We start from the raw sequence: 22,149 nt of genomic DNA on the forward strand, positions 1-22,149 counted from the left end.
GTGTGGCAGTTATTCTGTCTGTAGTGTTTCTTCCTGTCCTTGTAGAATGTTATGTCTATCTTTTTCCGGTTGTTGCTGTTATCCCATCATGCCTTGGGCGAAGCTGATATCCCATTGTTATTTCATAAATTTCTCCATTGCTCCACTCCGTGCCCACATCAAGTAACTGAGTAAGCTTAATATAACTTATTCGTTGTATCAACAGATTGGACCAAAGTAACAGACTTGCTTACTGAAGGGTTTTGCAGTCTCATTCTGTGATGTCAAACATCTGTGATGTCAAACAGCCTGTGATGTCAAACATCTCAAACTACAGTCACACATGTCAGAAGAGCGTTCAGTGGTGGCAATTCATCACTTTGGGCACAGAAGCCCAAAAGCTCATTTTGCAATAATGTCTACACCATTAGGGGAGGAAAAGGATTTTAATTCTAGTACCTCAAATAGCACATTATATGTGGTCATGGTTATTAAGCTTGTTTGAAGGGTGAGCCTCTCAGCCAGTAGAGAGAACAGTCCATGTCCAAGCATGATTTCAGCTTTTCTCCTAAAAGTATACATGGGGAGGGGAAGCACATCTGTTAATTTGTAAATTACATTTCTGAAAAAAATAACTTGATCAAATTTGGGCCCAGTGTGGTTTTGAGACTGGAATCCCCCTCCCCAGAAATACCCCAATTTATTCTGCTGTTTTAGCTTATGTCTCCAGGGTTTTGGAGGCTATAATTTTAGTCCACTATGATAATCAAAAACAAAAAGCAGAAAAAGGAAAAGGAGAACCTTGAGTCTAGTATAATAAAGGGTTGACTTGCCTACAATTTAAGTTCACAAAATAATGAGTTAACAGATACTGATGTGCATAAGACATATTTGTTTCTTCTGAAAATTTGACAGCTACATTTAACAACAGCAAAAATATTTCCAATCCAGTGATAAAACAATTAAGTCTGTTGTTAACTCCCCCTACAGCAGTATCACCAAGTAATACATACAACTCAGACAAATAATATTTAAGGGCTTGTTTGCCTTTTGTGATTAAAGTTCGTGGGGAATCTACCAAATACTTACTTGGGTGCCAGATGCTTTAAGAAGTACCCCAACACTTTCAGAGCTTGTACCCGGATCCCTTCACTTTTCGATGCAAGAAGTTTATAGACAACACTAAAGAAGAGAAGGGGCAAATAATTCCATGAAATAAGTATGCCTAAAAGTCAATAAAGTGCTTTAGGGTAATTTTAGCTGGATTTGTGCCAAAGAACAGGTAAATGAATACATTAATGTTTAAATTGACATGACATATATCAATAGAAGATTGATTGGAAATGAATTTAAAAGATAGTATGTATTTAAATAATAATAATACTAGCTTTCCAAAACATCAGTTTATAAAGAACACAATCTTTGAGTGAAACAGTATGTTTGCTATTCATTCCTTTCACTCAGTTTGCAGTGTAAGAAAACACATTTATTAGCACTTCTACATTCCAAGTGACAGACTAAAAAGCTCTTAAAGGATTCAGTCTCATGTAAGAGAGAAACTTATGCTAACAGTAATATTTGACATGTGTCCCTTGCTAGTCATTTATGACAGCTTTCAGAAGACGGGGGGAAACAAATTCTGTCATCTGACATCCTTTTCTTTTTTTACTCACACACTATGCTTGAAATTATTACATAAAAAGAAGGTTAATTCTATACATATTAGAATCCTAGCAGAGCTGTCTTGTATGCAGTGTTATAGATGTGTGTATTGCCCTTCTGTGTACATAGTTTGGTTTTTAGTCCCTCGGTTTCATCTCTTTAGTCAGATTTTTAAAAAACAACACAAAACCTGGTCTTCATTTTTATTTAAATATCATTTCTTATCAAGTGTAAAACAAGCAGGTTATTTTACAACATACGTAAAGACTAAAAGCGGCTGCCACCATTGTTTTTTTCACCACAACTACAAGTGACAAATTCCCAACCAGAAAAATTGCATATCCAATGTTTAGCAAAATACTACATGAAAGGAAAGACTTATCTGAATTTCTAGTCATCACAAATTTGACAGGAAATTATCATTATTCTGTATGAGTTACTGCTGTGCATTACTGCACATACTGTTTAACGTGATTGTGTGTTTTTTCCTCCAAGCCATAAGAGGAGCACACATGCACCAAGGGAACCATGTTTCATTGTGGAGCCTACCAAATTTACATAGGGTGCCAGATATCTATTTCAGTCACAATTTATATTGTGGCCGTTACTATATTTAAAGAGTGAACACGGTAAGTATGAGCTAGATTGAAATTCGGTTTAAAACTATAATCTGAAGGTTTATACACTAAATAACTGGACGCAGGCTGGAGAGACCTTGTATATCTGAATCTTGCTGGCTGAGACTTTTCAACACCATTCTGTCTCTTGTAGACAACCTGCTGTTCCTGCTTTCCTGTGGGAAGCACTAGCCCACCAACTCAAGCTTTCTAGCTTCTCATCCGATTCTTATGGGAAGCCTCCGTAACCAAGTGAAAAATGAATCTGCTCCTTCTGTCTGCAACAAGCCCAGATTGATTTCTGCTAATTTTCAAAACCAATGGACCTGAGGTGCATCTCAATCAGTAGGTAGAGATATACTTTACTATAAAATTTCACGTCTATTCAATTTCTTTTTTGTTTAGGAAGACAAAGCTTTGTTCATTTATTTGGCTTTCTTTAACACATGTCCAGAGGAGGGCAACCAAAATGGTCAAAGGCCTGGAAACGATGCCTTATGAGGAACGGCTAAGGGAGCTGGGCATGTTTAGCCTGGAGAAGAGGAGGTTAAGGGGTGATATGATAGCCATGTTCAAATATATAAAAGGATGTCACATAGAGGAGGGAGAAAGGTTGTTTTCTGCTGCTCCAGAGAAGCGGACAAGGAGCAATGGATCCAAACTACAAGAAAGAAGATTCCACCTAAACATTAGGAAGAACTTCCTGACAGTAACAGCTGTTCGACAGTGGAATTTGCTGCCAAGGAGTGTGGTAGAGTCTCCTTCTTTGGAGGTCTTTAAGCAGAGGCTTGAAAACCATAGTTTTCAAGTGCTCTGATGGTGTTTCCTGCTTGGCAGGGGGTTGGACTCGATGGCCCTTGTGGTCTCTTCCAACTCTATGATTCTATGATTCTAGGTCTTTATGCAGGGAGAAAGATTCCTGACCCATACTAGTTACAATCATATGACAAGAGGTAGGATGGTAATGTTGCCATTTTCAGACTACACATGCATCAATCTGCATTACTGAGCTTGCAGATAAAATAAGAACTAAAATGCAACCACAACAAAGTAACTACCTTCTCAGATAAAATCAAATGGCCTTCACAAGGAAGCTAGAAGCCGGAACAAGCAACACCTATACATTCCAGTACTCTTCAGGTCATGGGCAGGCAAACTAAGGCCCGGGGGCCAGATCTGGCCCAATCGCCTTCTAAATCCAGCCTGCGGATGGTCCGGGAATCAGCATGTTTTTACATGAGTAGAATGTGTCTCTTTACTTAAAATGCATCTCTGGGTTATTTGTGGGGCCTGCCTGGTGTTTTTACATGAGTAGAATATGTGCTTTTATTTAAAATGCATCTCTGGATTATTTGTAGGGCATAGGATTTCGTTCTAACCCCCCCCCCGACCCCCCCCCCAAAATAGTCCGGTCCCCCACAAGGTCTGAGGGACAGTGGACCGGTCCCCTGCTGAAAAAGTTTGCTGACCCTTGCTTTAGGTGCTTTGATGGTTATCTTATTTACCTGATTAAAATGTGAAATTATCAGTTACTGATCACACATATAGGGAGCAGAAGAAGCTGGGGTTTTTTAGCCAAACTGATTTGCAGATATGGCAAACTAGGTAAGTACTTTTCGAAAAGTTTTCTTGCACCAATCATTCCCACTGGAATTCTTCTTCTCTGAGAACAAATTTAAGTTAGCCAGATATTATAGATCGTATTGATATGTCCTGCACAGGTGAATGATTCAGCTCAAAACAGCTGTATACAATTCACAGTTTTATTCTGACTTAGGTACTTCTTAGCAGATGCCAAGAATATTTTTTTTCCTGTCCTAAGGAATGAATTCCATCTAGTGTGAGTGCTCTGCACTAAAGAGAGGAAGAATAGGCAGAAGTAATAAGCCATTCATTTGCAGCCACTTTTACCAAACTGATCCAGCCTTTGGAGAAGCAATTTTAATAAGATGCAAAGACTGTGAATGCTCTCATAAAGTTTGCTATCAGAACTGATCAACCAGACCTGCTGTGATAATGCTATTATTAATCTCAAATACAGCAGACAGGCAATTTTTGAGGAGCTCCGGATAACCAGACACAGCAGCATACATGCTATATACCTCTCTACAGATGAACAAATCTTTTCAAAGTGACATTTTGTCTGGTACTTCCAAATGCACACAAGTAAGGGAACCCGCCCCGCCCCGCTCCCCCCCCCCCACATAATGCTTTGTTCCTGGGTAACAGTGTCAACAGCTCATTGGAAGATGGAAATATACTGAAAAGGAGAGCACAGAGTCCATTAATAATAAAAGGGCTCTTAAAGGTGTGACAGTCTGCGGTATCTTAACTCTCAGATTTTCTTTAAAAACAACAACTGACCTTTATTTCCAAACTACAAATATTTAAAAACTTTTTTTTTTTGCATATGCTTAAGTATAGAGAACATTTAACTAGTCATATAGCTACATGTTAAGAATATAAAGAGAGCAGACTTCTTACCATACAATTACATCAAAGCTGTATACATTTTTAAATAAAACACACACACATCAACAAACGGGAAAATAAGTGATTTCTCCCAGCAAACTAGCTGCACACATACATTTACCCTATGCTAGCTAATAAAAAAGGATTGCCTTTTCCCACTTAAGTAAAGGCAAAGTAATACATAGGAGACCTCATATGATATTCATTATTCTGAGTGTTTTATTAGTTTCCAGCACATACCGCATTACCATACAAATGATCACAACAGCCAGCACCACAAAAAAGTAGCCGTAAAGAGAAGGAGAAAGCAATTATGAACAAGATCAGGTGACTCTTGAGGCAGGAAAACTTGTAATGTGTAATATGATATAACCCAAGGTTAACCAATAGTTGTGACAAAACATATGAAATGAGAATGCTTTTTTATATACAGCAAATGAATTACTGCTCCCAAAACTGTTCTAACAGTAACTCTCTTATTTGACTCCTATGTTTGCATTCTCTCCTGGCATCAACTCTGAATTAATTTTAAGTGAGAAAAGGTCCAACGCTGTGGCCACCCATGGAGCCATAAACTAAATGGTGACATTTTCAAACCAAACTGGAGTATGAACCTCCAACTAATATAAATAGTTGAATGCACAAGTAGGAGGTGGATAAAAAAATCAACACACAGTGCTGGCTGAAGGCACACACAACTTCAATAAAACACATCAAATGAACAACAAGAGTTTGTCATTTAATGAGTATGGACTCAGGTGTGGTAGCACAAGTTTGAGTGGTGCTCAGCCAGTCTACTGAACAGAAAGTTAAGGAGGTGCGTGGCATTAAGCAGAATCAGGCAGCTCAAGTACCACTGCTTTATGCACAGACTGAACCTTTACCAGTTTAGGTACACAAAACCCCACAGCCCCATTTTCTAAACAGATGGCCCTACAATGACCAGCTGGCACACCCCACCAAGAGTAAGTGGGCAAGAACCCTCTGCAGTCAACAGATGCTTCACCCACAATAGGCAGCTTGAGCCCAAACTGCACATCACATTGGCCTTACTTTGAAGGCTTTCATGGGTGCCCCAGGCTCTGAGTTTTCATTTAAACCAAAAACAAAAAACCCATGGTATGTAAATCAAGAACAGAGTTTTGTTGCAGATAGTGGTTTGTGTGGAATAAGAGAAAACCCACATTTGGCTGACACGCTAAGCCAAAACATGGCTTAGCTCACAGCAGTGCAGCAGTAGCAGTCACAATTTTCTCTATGGCAGCCCACATGCTTGCATATTCACATGGCTTGGGAGACGCCCAATATTAATAGCTCCCCTATCATAAATCTGGAGTCATTACACATTTGCCTGTAATGTGTTTACACAATGCAACCACAACATTAACTGAGATGAGAAAACCAGAGGAAATTACTCTGCAATGGAGACTCTAATGGTATCCAAATTCAAGTAGGACTTCCAGGGGCAAATAAAATGATACAAATACTCTTATTTATGGCTGTTTTGACTGAAATGTAACTCTTACCGTAATCCATTCCTCTGATCAAAGGCTGGGATCATAGAGCTGGGGTGCTCTGACATAAGGGCAACAAGTAGCTGTAGGACATCCATTAAATTGTCATCCTGTTAAATATAAATGGAGATCCACATTCATATAATCATTGAATTATCAGTGCAATCTTCCAGATAAGAGAATATAGAATTGTAATCCAAATCAACTTTGTTGAAGACAAAAAGTGAGAACATACATAAATAATAAAAATATTGGATAAATATATGTGACTGGGGGCATGACTACCAAAAAAGCCCAGTACGTTTGATCCAGACTTCACCTTTTTGCCAATTCTCTCCCTACACCCCCTCCCACCATTTTCCACACTGCAAAGGAGGCTATTCCAGTCTTCTATGGGAGCTTTTAATCTGGATCCAGTTCATTGCCAGGACTGCTTAACCTGAAACAACTGGACAACCCTAACAAGAACTCAGAATTCACAAAGCAGTACACTTACCCTGTGTGAAATGGGGCATTTTTATTTTTAAAAAATGCATGGATAGTAGCTATATAGTTTTATTTACACACACACACACATGCACACATACATGTCAGGATCTAAAAAAACCCCAAACAACATGGTATCTTTCAACAAAAAACACCACTAAGCAGAAAAGAACTTCAAAAGAAACTTTAATATAGAACAAGTGGAGCAGAGGAGATCCCACCAGGAATACCCGAAACTCTTAGCTATGCCTAAAGTAGTTATTTGGATTCCAGCCATTATATACCAGCTTAAGGGCCCACCAGTTTTGATAAATAGGGAATGGAGAGTTGATGTCAAAGGGAAAAAATTACACAACTTCTGTATTTCAGCTTTTGTAAATTCCACTGGTATCAATGAGTCAGCCATGAATAACTAAGTGCAAGGCTGTTCCTGCTGAATTTAACCCTAACTCTGAAATCACTTATGTGAAAAATGTCCCAGTGGATAATTGGAAAAATCAAATACACAAACTATTTCAAGGCTGCAATCCTGAATTTGCAAGATAGGCTCTGTTTAAGGTTTCTTTAGGTGTGAAACTGTTTTTTATATATAGCAATCACATTCGGATCTCATGGATTACGTAGGATATTGAAAACAGCATTTAAATAAGAAATCAATGGTGTATAGAAAATGTAACTTGCAAGCTATTTGGCAATTTAAAAAAAAATGGTACTTCCATTACAGAAATAATAATTTCTTATTACAATCCAGGAATAGGTTAAGAAATGGAAAAAACAATTAAACACACTCCAAGAGGTAAAATGACATTGGCTGTTTTTTTATGCAAAGTAGGCAACCATCAAAAATCCTTATTTACATATTGCAATTTTGCGTAAATAATGTATTCTCCAGATTTGTTTAATTTTTTAGGTATTGCCCAGAAAGTCATTTACTGAATCTCAAGGAGGCAGTTTTGTTTTCAAGTGCAATCTCCCAGCATAAATGCAGCTATAGGTGAAAACACAACAGAGGGGGGAAATCTAAAAAGAAAAATTCAATTAATTCTTTATTCTACCCATTTCAAGCACCCTGAAAGAAATTAGTTTGGTTAGATTTATGTTCCTATTTCCTAACTCTTTGATGTTACATCTGGCATCAAGCACTTGCCTGGTGCTAAAATATGAAGATGTAGATATCCCCTTAGTAATGTTTATTTCCAACTATGTTGATTAGTGTGTTTATTTTAAAATCCACATTTAGAAAGAATTATTTTACTTAAAAAACAAGATGGGAGGAAAATTACTTGAACCACATAAAACAGCTTTTTATACATGCAGCTTTGCCATCTGTTTTCTACACCAACTCTCCTCAATATATCAGTTCAATGAACTGAATAGGAAACTATCAGAACTTATTACATTAATGAACTTCAGTGCACCATTGAACAGGTTTCTTAAATCATCACTCACTATTTGTAGTTTCCACCAACAGTTGATTTTATGCTTCTTATTTAAAGCCATCTTGTGGCGAGAAGGGCTGTTTTGTTCAAACAGTTGTTGGAAGCAAAACAGTTAAAATTAAGATTACCTCATGCATGGTGAGGAGATAGTTGAGGATGCCCTGTAGTTCATCTTCTTTTACTCCATGATCCTTAAAATATAAAATAAAATAAGTGGCATAGCACAAACAAGTCATGCATATAAAGCATCTTGAGCTACTTTATGGGAAATAATAAATGGAATTAAATAAATTAAACCTAACAACGGAACACAAATGGTACATTCTAGAGAAATAGGATTCACAAACAGAACTTTTGCAGTTTTGCACCACAAGATATAAACCCTCCAGGAACTGTTCCCACATATACTCCAGCGTTTTCATGCTTAGCCCATAGCTGTCAACTTTTCCCTTTTCTTGTGAGGAATCCTGTTCAGAATAAGGGAATTTCCCTTTAAAAAAAGGGAAACATTGACAGCTTTGGCATAGCCTGTATATTATTCTTTTATATCTCAGTCCTTTAGCCACTTTGTCATGAATGAACCTATTAACTTTGAGGAGTTGTGATGGCAGTTGTGGTCTAAGTTAAAATAATAATAATTTATAGCTATAATTAAGAATGTGGCACGACTATCACACAGGCCTGTACCTCCTAGAAATTAAGCAATTTACACCAGTAGTGTTTGCCAACTAAATGTGCAGTCCTTTTCCACAAAAAAAGCAACCTCTAGTTTTACCACCATTCACAATAAGTGCTTTTCCTGTGTAATACCATGGCCCACGAGGCAAGATCTTCAAAATTACAGTTCACTAAGACTAAGCAATTTGCTAGGGCTCAGCTCCAGTACAAGATCTGAAAGCCAAATAGCCCCCTTCTTCCTCCTCTCTTGGAATAAGTCCATCCAGGTTGCCACCATCACCACTACCTCCTTTCTGCTCAGCACAGAAGAGTTCTTTGCAAAATAATCAGCCTTCAGGGGAAGAACAGGATCAGCCTGACAGGAATTTTATTTAAATGTTTCTGTTCTAGTGTTTTGATTGAAAAGACCCAATAAAGTTATTTATCTCAAAATTATTAAAACGAAAGACTCCTGCAGACCCCTTGACACTTACTTAGTTGAGTAAACCTGTAAACCTTGAGTGCCAGAGAGGGATGCAGCTGTACTAAGAGGAGGAGATAAAAAAGTTGCTGCAACTTACATTCTCTTCTCGGTCCCTCACCCACCTTCCCAGCTAGCCAGAGGCGTCAGGTCTCTTTCCTCCCTCTCTGGGATAAGCACTGCTTAAGCTTCAGCACAATGCAAGACACACTGCAGAGCCCAGCCCCAATTTGTAGACTGCTTACCTTCATTACTAACTGCTTAATGAACATCAGCAAAAAGGCTCTCAAGGAAAAAATTTCTTTCTGATTGGGTCGTGGTCCATCTTAATTTAAAAGAGACATGTTATATACTTCACAGCTTGGTATTAATTTTGCTATTAATACATTAACTCTGAACATTAAATCATCCTCCACCACCCAAAAAACAAATTGAGAACACACAGATTTACAGGAAAACATCTGCTCACACTTCTCTGGATCCAGCCCCCAGTTAATAAGCATGTTCTGGATCTTCCATCAGCATCTGGCAAATATTTTCTGTACCTGCTGTTGTGTTTTCACCTAGCTACCTCACTGAAAAGGACAGCAGCATCAGCCTTTCCACTGAAGTGGCAAGACCCTGTTACACTTTATTAGGTCATCTTTTCCTTTATAAACACCTCCATATCTCACAGAATGGAAGAGGTCTCTAGGGATCCAGGAGAGGGTAAAGTCTCACTACACTCTTAACAAATTCTGCCCCTACCAAGATCCACAACATTATTAAAAAAAAAACCTGTGCAATTGTTGTGGTACACTGTTGATGACTAGCACTGGACTTTTCGCATACCTAAACCTTTTGGAATAATTCCGCTGCGATCTTGAGGATTCACCACCCAGTAGTAGTACTTCAATGTGTGCATAGCCAGGAGAACTGTTCCTACTCGTCGAATTGCATTGTATATATTGGCTGTGCCAATGAATTCGGTAGATAAGTAAGTGTACAGGATCAACTGAACCTGAATCAGACAATTGAGAATAGAAATAGGTTATATAAGATGCCATACACATGGCAGGGTGAACCACAAGCAACTAAAGGTTGGGTAATTCCAACTAGTAGGCCTACAATACTGCACTCAGTGATGCTTACTTTTCGGTAGACATGTACAGTAAGCGTGCAATGTACGCAGGGGTTATGTTCTTTCTTATTTAATAGTATTTGGTTTGAATTGTGTAAAGGTAAAGGGACCCCTGACCATTAGGTCCAGTCATGGCCGACTCTGGGGTTGTGGCGCTGATCTCGCTTTATTGGCCGAGGAAGCCGGCGTACTGCTTCCAGGTCATGTGGCCAGCATGACTAAGCCACTTCTGGCGAACCAGAGCAGCGCACGGAAACGCCATTTACCTTCCCGCCGGAGCGGTACCTATTTATCTACTTGCACTTTGACGTGCTTTCGAACTGCTAGGTTGGCAGGAGCAGTGACTGAGCAACGGGAGCTCCCCCCGTCGCGGGGATTCGAACTGCCAACCTTCTGATTGGCAAGTCCTAGGCTCTGTGGTTTAACCCACAGCGCCACCCGCGTCCTTGTGTAGCACTAGGTTAAACAGGTGACTAATAAATATACATAATAAATAAAAGGAAGCTAAGAAAATTCATGTGTAAAGGAAATATTCCCTTAGAACTAGGGTCTAAGATGTCTACAAGACCTTAGATACTTTCATGCCATCTCCATGAATTGAAAATGTTTTACCTTGGCTGGAGTATGAATCCATATTGCAGGGTTAAGGAGAATATGATCACACAGTTGCTTTAGCAAGGGCACACCATTGTGCAAATTGCTCAGATACTTAGCAAAGGCAAGACAAAGTTCAAGAACAGCTCTGCTAATGTGTGCTTTGGAAGACTGCAGAAAGAGAAAAGGAATGTGTTTAAGACAACATATAGATAGTGATTTATGTGACCAAAACATGAAACATATTTAATGCAGATTAAAAGAGAGAGAAAAGCAAGCAACAGGCTTCATTTACCTTTTCAAGACTGTATCCTATTACAAGGAAGCCCTTACAAGAAAGCATTTGTTCTTGCATAGCAATTGAGTTCTTCAGCAACTCCATGATGAAAGCCAACAGAATGGAACTGGAAGACACATTGTATTGAAATACTGCAGTTTATAGTGTTTAATAGCAGATTAGTACATTAGACTTGTAATAACAATCTAGTTCCTCAATTCACATACTACTTTTTGAACATTATTAAATTTATGCATCCTATTAGTTTGTCTTCATATCCCCACAATCACCCAGTGGTGATTGCTGGATTCAAAGAAATAGAAATAGAGTACACCACAGTACACAAAAAATGATACATTATTCAGTTGGCAGTATCTAGGTATATGAGAGGTGTCCCATGTTTTAACAAAGCAAGGCAAATCTTGCTCTGCAATGGGGTTTTATTTGTGTTAAATCCATTGGGACTTGCTTTGTAAACATGTAAGGAATTAAAATATTTGTCTTGTAACAAATGGTTGTAAGAAGGGATTGCTATAACAGGATCATCATCTCTGGATTTCAGTTCACTAGTTCACTGTTCCCATGCAGTGATCATCAGCAAAGTCAGAAATTACACTTCTGTAAGCAGAAGAGGTTTTCTACTCACTAAAGAGCACTTTTGTATCATAGACAATTTACTCTCAGTCTCATTAAGTCTCCTAAAGGACAACTGAAGAGTGCACAGGAAGTGAGAATTGCAAAATCATACACTTCCAATTACCTCCTTGATTTGTTAATATCTGAAGCAAGGCTCAATGATTGCAACGACCTTAGAAATCTTAGGTAACAGTAAAAAGCGTAAAATCAGAAAATTGAATTGACAGGCAAATGACAGTATAAATGGAAGACTAGGGCAAGGGATTTGCGTAGCTGTATTTTTGAGGAATTTTAAGAGTCACACTCCACATTCCTAACATTTTTTCCTTAACCTGTTCTTTCTACAACAGATAGAAATAGCAATACTTTGAGAAAGATACTGTATAAAACACACACACATTATAATACAGGAACCTTTTATGGCGTTTACCACAAAACATCATCATTAGTCGTCTGAAAACACCTAGCCTTTCCTTTTGACAGTCCCATAGTGAAGTTGAAGTAGTCTAGATATACAAGACATCTTTCACTGATCAAGCACTGGGCCAGGAAGATAAACTCTCCTTGGTTAGAACCAGCAGCCCTGTAACAAAATAGCCCCCCCCCCTTGACAGGAAGGAATTCATCCTCGAGAAAGAGATTTTCCATATCCCCACTACTCCATAAATTACATAGCTACTGAATGATGTACACATTTGTGTAGAAGACCTGGTGCCAGTAATCTTGACTTCATCTCAAGGTCTTCTCTGCACAAGAGATTTAAAATGATCTAACCTTGAAAATATAAATAATGTTCCCAATGCTGCAATATAATTGCATTATTTGGAGGTAATTTTCCCCCATAAGGGGAAACTTCCTCTCACAACATCTTCACCTTGGCTATATTTAGATGTGCATGTCCATCATTTAGTGTGCATTTTATTGTCAGCTTACTCTATCTAGAAAACACTTCTCCCAACTTAGACGGCAGAATAACAGTTAATAGGCTAACTGAAAGGTCAGGCATAAGAAATTGTAGACTACTGTAGAGTGCTAGTTTCTCTAGAATGCAATAGACATCGCAAAACAAATTGGCAATCTGAAGAGCAAATAAAAGGTCTTACCAAACAGTTGTGTCAGGTTGATCCAATGAATATTGCCTATAGTCCAGCTGTGCAAACAGAGGAAAAAGCACCTGCACTCCTCCAATTGAATGCATTGCACTTTGGATTGAATGGGTTATGACTGCTTTTACATCCTGTTAATACCAAGTTTGTACAAATTACAAATGGATATTGCATTTGTTTAACTACTTTGAAGCATTCAAAATGTGACCTGAATGCTTCAATAGGATCTCTAAAAATTAAACGGTTACCTTGTTGAAATGACACAGAGTGTGGGGGAACTTAAAGATGTGTGACAATAAACTTCAAAAGAAAAGCAGTTAAAACAACTTCGGGAATGGAAAATCTATCAGAAATACAGAGCACTGGGCCTGTTCAGCTTTGAGGAAGGCAGGAGAGAGAGCGTTATGACTGCACTCTGCAAAACAACTACATTTGGCGACTGAGCAGGCTGTAAATCTAAATAAATAAACAAAACAGATGGACCTGAGTGCTTTAAAGGACTCACAGTCAAACAGAACACAAAAGTATCCAAGGGAAAGAAAACAAAGGAAATCCACTCCTCCTTGAAGTTGAAACCAATGCTAAAATACCTGCAGCATGAGGGCATGTGGTGAATGTACAAAGATGGAAGGGTTATCCTTGGGTGATGATTCTAGGCAGAGCTGTGCATCTGTAGCCCTTGGATTGTACGTAAAGGCAATACAATTAGAAAGTTTCCCGTCATACAGTAACAGTTTGTGATGGTCAGCAAGGAAGAGGTCACTTTCTCCCTTGAATTTAAAAGTTCCCTAGAATAGAAACAAAAGGTAAAGTAGGCTAGAATCCAGTTGGAAATAAAACTTCCACATGTGAAATATTTCAAGACAGCTTAACCATGGAGATCTGAGGTGCATTTTTCTAAATAAAATTCATTAATTTGTGGTCCAAGGTCATTGTAGTTATTTTAATTTTCTAGACATATGTTTTAAACAGTGTTTTCTTTAAAAGCATGAAAGATTTTGCTTTTCTTATTTTGTAACAGAAAAGACGACTAGTATAGTGTATTTAGACACAGTCGTGAATAAAAACTTATTTGCTTATATTCATAACAGTGGTTTGGATGTAAAAAGTTATTTCTGTTTTGCAGTTTAGCTTGATAGCTCTGCAGGTGGTTTGTGCAAATGCAAAACAAGATATTTGACAACCCACACATAACTTTCATAGGAGAGTTTAAAACTTTTTAAGGAAAATGCATAACAAACTAAAGTGTCTGTATTAGCTCTTTGCTGAAACCAGAAACACCGGAATACAGTAAGCTTGTGTTGAGACTATATTGAGACAATAAATACCTTGTATCCAAGACCAAGTTGATAAATAGCAAAAATCTGAGCAGCATTGAGAGCCTCACTGAAAAGATAGACAGCTGTCATCTGGCCACAAAACACTCGATTGGCATCTGCTGTTTCTGAAGAACCCAGGAAACATTTATCAAATGTCTAGGAAAGAGAACAAAATATTAAGGAATAATATAAATGGGATCTATGTTAGTGTAGTTCTCTTTTGGAAGGTAAGAATATACATCCAAGTTTCAATATGATGTATGGCTTTGATGCACATACATGAATACCAGGCGCTGTAGCAGAGAAGGGATGTACCCACTCTCATCAACATCATGTAGGTTATATCAGGTGTGCATGTGAAAACCCAACTGACACAGAAGTCAAGGGGAAAGTCCCCTGTTCTCATGTGCACGTCTATGATCTCATCCATTAGGGCTATAAGATATAGCCTGCAAAATTATATTTGATCATGGTTAATTCTCCATCCCTCTTCACACTTGACTATTAAGTACAATGTGATGGGTAAGTTTGGTTCCGGCGTAGAGCATATGCTTTGTATATAAGAGGTCCAAGTTTCAATCCCTCACATTTTTGTAAAAAATATATCAAGTTAACAGGAAAGACCTCTGCCTAAGATTTTAAAGAGCTGCTGCCATTTGTAACAGACTATACTGACTTTTTAAAATCATTTTAGACACAAAATACACTGTAGCAATTCTTAAAATATCCAGGGCAATCTTTCATATTTCCAGGATGTAGACATTAACTTTGTGTCATGCAACCACAATTTTACATGCTTTTGCCTGCAGATTATGAAACAGCATATCATCCCTACAACTTCAATACATATTTATGGGTGAATAAATATGGTAATTCACTTCAGTGACTGGGTCCAGACAAAAGTAAACGATGGAAGAGGTGTTTATTTAGGGGAGACAACTTAGGGCTCATATGCAAGATCACGAAGGCAGATTAAAGCACTAGGCAGACTGATGTAGTCAAAACTGGAGATATGAAGAACTGGCAGAATAGGGGTGGAGAACTGAATCTGGCCAGTGGGCAGTATTGCTAACTTCCTCCACCTTTGGAGGGCTAAGGATGACATATGAGGGTTACCAACAGTACCAGCTCAGCCATTAGCTGGGGCAAGGCCGCCTCTTCAGGAGACGCCCCTGTGGACACCCTGCCTTCCCTGCCACTTCCACTGGCACCAATTTTGGGCAAGATCTCACCAACTGCCATGCTGATTGTACTGCTTCTCCACTGGCAGTGGCAGCAGTGGGGCAGGAATCAGCAGCAGCAGGGCAGAGTGGTACTTCCTGTTTTGCCTCATGCGGTGAAATGGGACACACCGCTCCCGGTGACTAATATATGTTCACACAATTTAATATAAAACTCTGAGGGCAAAGACACAGCCCTCAAAGTACTGATCATCTGATCGTTGGGTATTGCATTGGGCTTTGTAAGACCTGCGAATTATCCAAGTGTTGGCACTTTGCAGAACCCTATGCAAGGGATTTATTTTTTTAATTCCCATTTATACATTCTACCTCAAATTAAGCATCAAAAAGAAAGAGAGGGTCACCTTTTGGTGTAACAAGTTACTTACGTCACTGGTATTGACAAACCATGTTATCTCTCCATAAGATGCAAGTTCCCCATTCACATAACATCTGAGTTCACTGTTCTTCCAACGGTTATAGATATGCACTATGGTAACCATGTACCACTACATAAGAAATTTAGAAATGTTAAACTAAATTTAAATAAGTTATTTTTTTTCACCTGTTGAAAACTGTGCATAAGTTAGAAAAATATAGAGAGAATTGGCATCACACACACTTCCCAAACAAGGGAGACAAAAGAAGACACAAAGTTTGCATATGGTAATTTATATGTGTGTGTCAATTCTAAAATAATTGCTGTAATTTAATTAGAAATACATCTCACCATAATTTAGAAGGCATCAGGTGACTTAGGTTGCTGTTCAAGTCTGCAAAGCATTGGACAATGTCACAGCCCCAATCTCTCTTTTTAAGATTCCTTATCTTGAATCAGGTTTGGATGGTACAGCCCTCAAACAGAAGACTGGCCTCCCCTTACAAGGACAGAATACTGTCCTCTGTAAAGTAGGACATATGGCCATCCTCATTAGAATAAGCAGCAAAATTGCCGCCAAAATGCTTAAAATATAATGACCATAAACCAAACCAACACATCCAAAACTGATTCATTTTTTTGGGCATTACTCTTATACTCTTCCCCTGAATAGTTTCACTAGTGTATCTAGCTGTGCTGTGGTAACAGCTAGTATTTACAAGGAGGTAAACCCCTTCAAACTTAAGCGTTTGCCTAACTAGAAAACTTCAGAATTAATCAACAGCTGCAAATTCCTTTCAACTTGAATATTCTGCATAAAAAGAACACAGCAAGGTTGCCATATGAAAAAGTAAAGCACACAGAAAATCTGCACTCTAGATTGTTACTTTTAAACGACATTTTTATACCACATTTAGAGACCTTTCCTTTCCTTTAACTGTAAACTAAACTCATATGCCAGAATTTTCTCTTTTCTCTCCTCAAAGCCAAATTTCAGAACATCCAGATGACAACAAATGTTATCATAACAAAACTAGAGCCAATGGCCATTAATTCCTGTAGAGCAGAGACTTAAACCTAATGTCTAATGGCATGCATTTAATGGGCATTTGCAGGACAACACATCTGAACTCACCTTTTGTGGCTTGAAATCAAATTTCACACAGTGCTGAAAGCCTTTTCCTTTTGATTTAATTGAGGTCACAACCAAACAGCCTCCAACAAAATGAGCAGAATACCCGAGTCCTTTGCTTGTTCGAAAACTGAAACAATTTATTTTAAAATGGTTAAATTCACCATTTATTCACAGGTAGTTGGTGAAAGCAATCTTTAAAAGTAGACATAGATGAAACACATTTCAGAAGACATAATAATGCATACATACCAATATAAGTAAGGCTTATCCTTGTCTACATTGATATTATTTACAGGATCCATTCTTAACCAAGTATGAAAAGTAAATCCATTCTGGTAGGGCCATTTGGCTATAGGAGGTAAGGCAATAGCCTAGAAAAAAAAACAAGTTTATATAAAGCAGTGAGGTACTTCAGAGCAAGTCATTTGATTTGTAGAATCAGAAAGCATGCAAAAGAAAAGTGTATACGATTTAGATGTGACAGTATTGATACCAAAGTTTGCCTCTTCACATTTAAATCATAGTGAGACAAAAATATCTTTGGGCTCTTCCACATGAAAAAAAAATATTTTAAATAGTCATAATTATTACATATAAAACCCAGTCCTAGAACTAGAAGTCCCCTTTTGCCCCAAGTGATGGCAAAACTTGCTGCAAATAGAAGTGCCCCCCCTTTTTTTAGCCTGAAAGATAGCACAGACATGAAGGCATTTGCCTTTATTAAGGGGGAAGCTGCAAGGACAAATCTTCGAATCAAAAATTAGTTTTCTGAAAGGTTTCTGTAACTCTGTGGTTTAAAGATGCTGACAACATTATCGATACAAATGAACACAAACATCAAAGAACTTGAATGTCAGCAGACTTTGTATTACATTGCTAAACTCTGTCGCTATTCCTGCCCAAACACAATGCCATAAATCTTCTAGAGAGGATATATCAGTAACCCACTCACATGTCTGAGGAAAACATTCCTCGAAGTACATGAGGGCAAAACATTTTAACCAAAACACTATTCCTTAATATATTTCATCCTTATGTTTTATTTATACAACTATCAAACATTAGAAAATATCTATATGTTGCAGATTTCAATGTGATCCATGAAGTCAGTCCATAAGGATAAAAATAACTATTGTACAATTTTTATTTTTACTTATTAATAGGTTTTTTTGTTATGATTTAAAAAGCCATGAAGTAATTAAGGGAGCAGCACAAAACATAGCATGGTTCTGGAATTCATTAACATTTGACCTCCATACTACCATATTCCAGGCCTTTTGAAAGGCACTAAAGATCTACCTGTTATCAAATCGTGGCAGGAGTGAAGAACCACCATAGCAACTTGGCAAACTATCTAAAGAAGCCACTTACTCTAATAAGTGTAATGTGCACCTAGTGCAAAGCGTGCTCTTTTTAAGAACACCTTTAAAAGGCAGCTTCCCTAGGAATTTGGCCAGGAAAATATTGCTCATCAAAGCAGAGTTATCTTGGTCAAGTTATCAAGAAGCACAAAGAAATAGCAAAGGCAACACACTAACACACACACACACCAGTACAGTACAGTACAGTAATCTCATTCTGAAAATATTTTAAAAAGCTACAACAATGGTTGCAAAATTCCCATCAAAGTGTTTTCAAAGCATTGCTTACTGAGACTAGGGCTTGAAATGAGGTTCATTTAATTAGGCAAACCAACCATGAGGTTCTTATAAGCCATTATATTTAAAACACTTCAATACAATAAACTGAGTTTTCATCAGTTAATGGACAGCAGCCCTTACGGTATGGTATTAGCAAACCACTATCATAGAGAAACAAATACTTGAACAATAAAATGTTTATCAAGAACATTAAAAATTTAACATTCATGTACATGTGTGTATGTTCAAGTTTCTAAAACCTGGGAGTGGAAGGAGGGCAGATTTGTGTTATTTTTACTGCCATGTATTTGAGTGTGCTTAGAACTAAAGGAGCCTAATGAAAGCATGTAGGAAAAACAACCCAAACACATAAATTAAAGCAAAAAAGAATAGAAACATAGGGGAAATAACTACTTACTGCAGCACTTTTTCCTGGAAAGTTGAAGAAGGCATCAGGACCATACTTCTGAGGCATGTGCTTTAACACAGACAACAGCTTTCCAGCATGTGGTGGCTATTTAAAGAACAATTTCTCATGTATTTAGTATTTGAATACAAAATTCAGCAAAACGATTGAACATTAACTATGAACTTTAGACAACACTTCTGCTGACTTGCACATTACAATAATGCTATCATACACAAATTATCTCATAAATCCTATTTGCCTTGGATATCTAGAACCATCATTCTGAGTGGATGGTATTGGTTGCAAGTTGAGTTCTTACAATGTAGAATATGAGACTTATGCCCACCCCTCTGCCATCCAGTGCCAAGGTAGTGAACTAACCACATGATAGGGAACATACCATGTCATACAAATGTTGCCTAAATAACATGTCTATTAAGGGTATGGGCTCTTAAGAGCTGTCATTTCAGGGATTTTGGTGCTTGAGTGAACATGTTAAACTGCATGTTCAATTAACAACAACAAAATTCCAAACAAGTACAGGTCACACAACCACATGCTGGCCTGGTTACAGCCTTCCATCTAAGTTCAAATCTTTTCATTAACCTTATGTATGAAATCAATGTATGAAGTCAATGAAATCAGTTTCAGTGAAATAAACATCTTTTCTCTCTTTTTTGGCTAATGCGGAGTGTTCTACTTACCCATTTTCCTTTGTCTCCCTGAAGTTTGCTGAAGTACAGCTTTAACTCCCGAACTGTCACACTGTAGCTTGCTAATACTCCCAGCATATCAACTAGGAGATCTAAGAAAAGCAAATTATTAGATTTAGATTAATAACCAACTTTTTATTTTACCAGCAAAAAAATGTTATAAAAAGGATTCTATGTCAATTAAAGACACTACCACAGTTACTTCCAGTTTTAGGCTTACTGGAAATTCATACCTGCAATCATATTGTCAGCTTTATCAATCCTCTGGAGTACGTGCTCAACAAGACCCACTTCTGTGCAAATTTGGAGATTTCGTATACTTTTCTTCAAGATGGCTGTAAACATGCTCCATACCTCAGCCTGGCAAGTGACATCACATTTATCCAACAAGTCCACCATGCAAGTAATACTCTCTCCATCTTGTATAATAAAGTTCATTTCCAGATCAAAGTGACCTCCTACAAGCTTCAATTTGAAAAGAATAGACATTAGTGATTTTCTCTATCTCCAGAATTATATGTTTAAAAGATTTACAACATACAATAGCAGCATTCCTTCTCTGGGGATACACAGTAAGGATATGAGACGACACCACTAGAAACTTTAGATTGCACAATTGAATAAGAGCAGGCTGAATTAGAAATAAGTGTTACTGGGTGGAATCCAGAATTATATGCACATAATGGGGTGGGTGGAAGCTAGCCATCCCTCATCCCTATGGCAGCATTCCCCAGGTCCTCAAGAATGCTCCACTGAGGGATAGGGGCTCTACTACATGAGGTGAGCACCCCCCACAAAAAACTGGGCATGGCACCTTCCATGAGTGAAGCTCCTGCTTGAAGAAGTTGCTTCTGCCCAGTTTTCAAGAATCTCCCTATTACATGCACTTAGTTTTAAATCCAACTCATTGAGTCCAATGGGTCTTATATTTGCATGTGTTTCCATCGTTTTACGTTAACAATCTAGCAACAGGCATCAGTGTATATGATCAATGTATATAGGAAGCCAACGTCGGAGTAAGAAATATGATCCCAAATACTGTTTTCCAAGGAGCAATTTTAGAAACATTCCTTTTGACACATGACCGGTAGGTTACCACAGCTGTCCACAGAAATTTTGAGGGTGAGAGGGTGAATGCTACAAACAAACAAACCTAACTGGCATCAGATAATAGGACTATCATTTGTGGGTAGACCTGGCTCTGTTGAACTTATATTCTGAGTATATTCTTCCATTTGTTCTCTATGGGTAGACTGCTGTCCATCTGCCTAGACAAATGCCTGGTACACCGGTAATGTCTTTTCTCTCGCCACTGAAACTAGGTTTAAAACACTGTACTATACCTTCAGAGTTGGATATAATAATGATGGACTTTGTGTGCATTGGCATGAACAGATTACTTTTTAAAATGTTTAGGAATTCAGAATAGTACCACATTTTTGTATGAAATGAGGCCTTAGTTAGAAAGATCACAAGTTCCTGGTTTTTGTATATTGTGGTTGAGCTGGCAGGTGAATCCCCAGTTGCTACTCCAAACTTAAGTTCCATTGAATTGGATAGGAAAGTGATCATTGCACTTATTTTGAGGGGACTAACGTGACTAAGGCTGCAATCCTATGCACGCTTATCTGAGTGGGACTCTACTGACAAGTAAACATACAACAATCCTATACACATTGCTCTTCTGCTCTCACTGCCCCATTGTACTGACTCCCGTCTACTGCTGCCCGTGTATCTATACTCCCGGCTTGCTTAGCTATGTTCTTTTACATAGCACTTGGTGGTTTCTTCAACAGATCATCAGGAGTAGTGCCTCATAATACCCAGCCTGCAATGTCACCTGCCAGCTCGTCTGATGACAGGGTTTATCACACAAGAGCTGTATTTAATTCAGTGAATGACACCCCTTGGGTATATGAGGGTTAGCAGCAGAGATCTATTACTAAACAGAAACTAATCAGATAGGATTTTTTCATTAAAAATATATTCATTCAGATATAAGATTTGCCAAAACAGTCACTCTTCCTGGCTTTTCCCTGAATCCCAGCAGCTCCCACTCATTACTCAAGATCTGAAGTGTTAGAGATATACATGTTGGGAAGCACATTTTTCAGCATTCTTAACATAAATCAGCAACGATGTCATGCACCTCAAGATTAGAAAGCTATAGTGAGTGTATCTGAGATTCCTAAACAGAATACACGTATAATGGAAAAGAATGAATGAATAAATAAATAAATAACACTTTAAATATTTCTCTTCTTTCACTCTTATTTCATTAATGAAATGAAGGA

General features: G+C 38.1%; 1 protein-coding gene across 1 annotated transcript in view; it reads right to left on the minus strand.

Moving 5' to 3' along the window:
- The window catches only part of LRBA (LPS responsive beige-like anchor protein), a 363,867-nt gene that overhangs the window by 302,969 nt on the left and 38,749 nt on the right, over window positions 1-22,149 (minus strand). The window contains 17 exon segments of the mRNA XM_081926283.1: window positions 439-547; window positions 1,069-1,161; window positions 6,257-6,354; window positions 8,298-8,360; window positions 9,553-9,632; window positions 10,139-10,307; window positions 11,040-11,192; window positions 11,317-11,425; window positions 13,038-13,171; window positions 13,631-13,828; window positions 14,369-14,515; window positions 15,969-16,088; window positions 17,094-17,220; window positions 17,343-17,464; window positions 19,152-19,247; window positions 19,847-19,947; window positions 20,089-20,320. Of these exon segments, the coding sequence (XP_081782409.1) occupies window positions 439-547; window positions 1,069-1,161; window positions 6,257-6,354; window positions 8,298-8,360; window positions 9,553-9,632; window positions 10,139-10,307; window positions 11,040-11,192; window positions 11,317-11,425; window positions 13,038-13,171; window positions 13,631-13,828; window positions 14,369-14,515; window positions 15,969-16,088; window positions 17,094-17,220; window positions 17,343-17,464; window positions 19,152-19,247; window positions 19,847-19,947; window positions 20,089-20,320 (2,151 nt within the window).

This window comes from Podarcis melisellensis, assembly GCF_964234715.1.
Source record: "Podarcis melisellensis genome assembly, chromosome: 9".
Lineage (NCBI taxonomy): Eukaryota > Metazoa > Chordata > Lepidosauria > Squamata > Lacertidae > Podarcis > Podarcis melisellensis.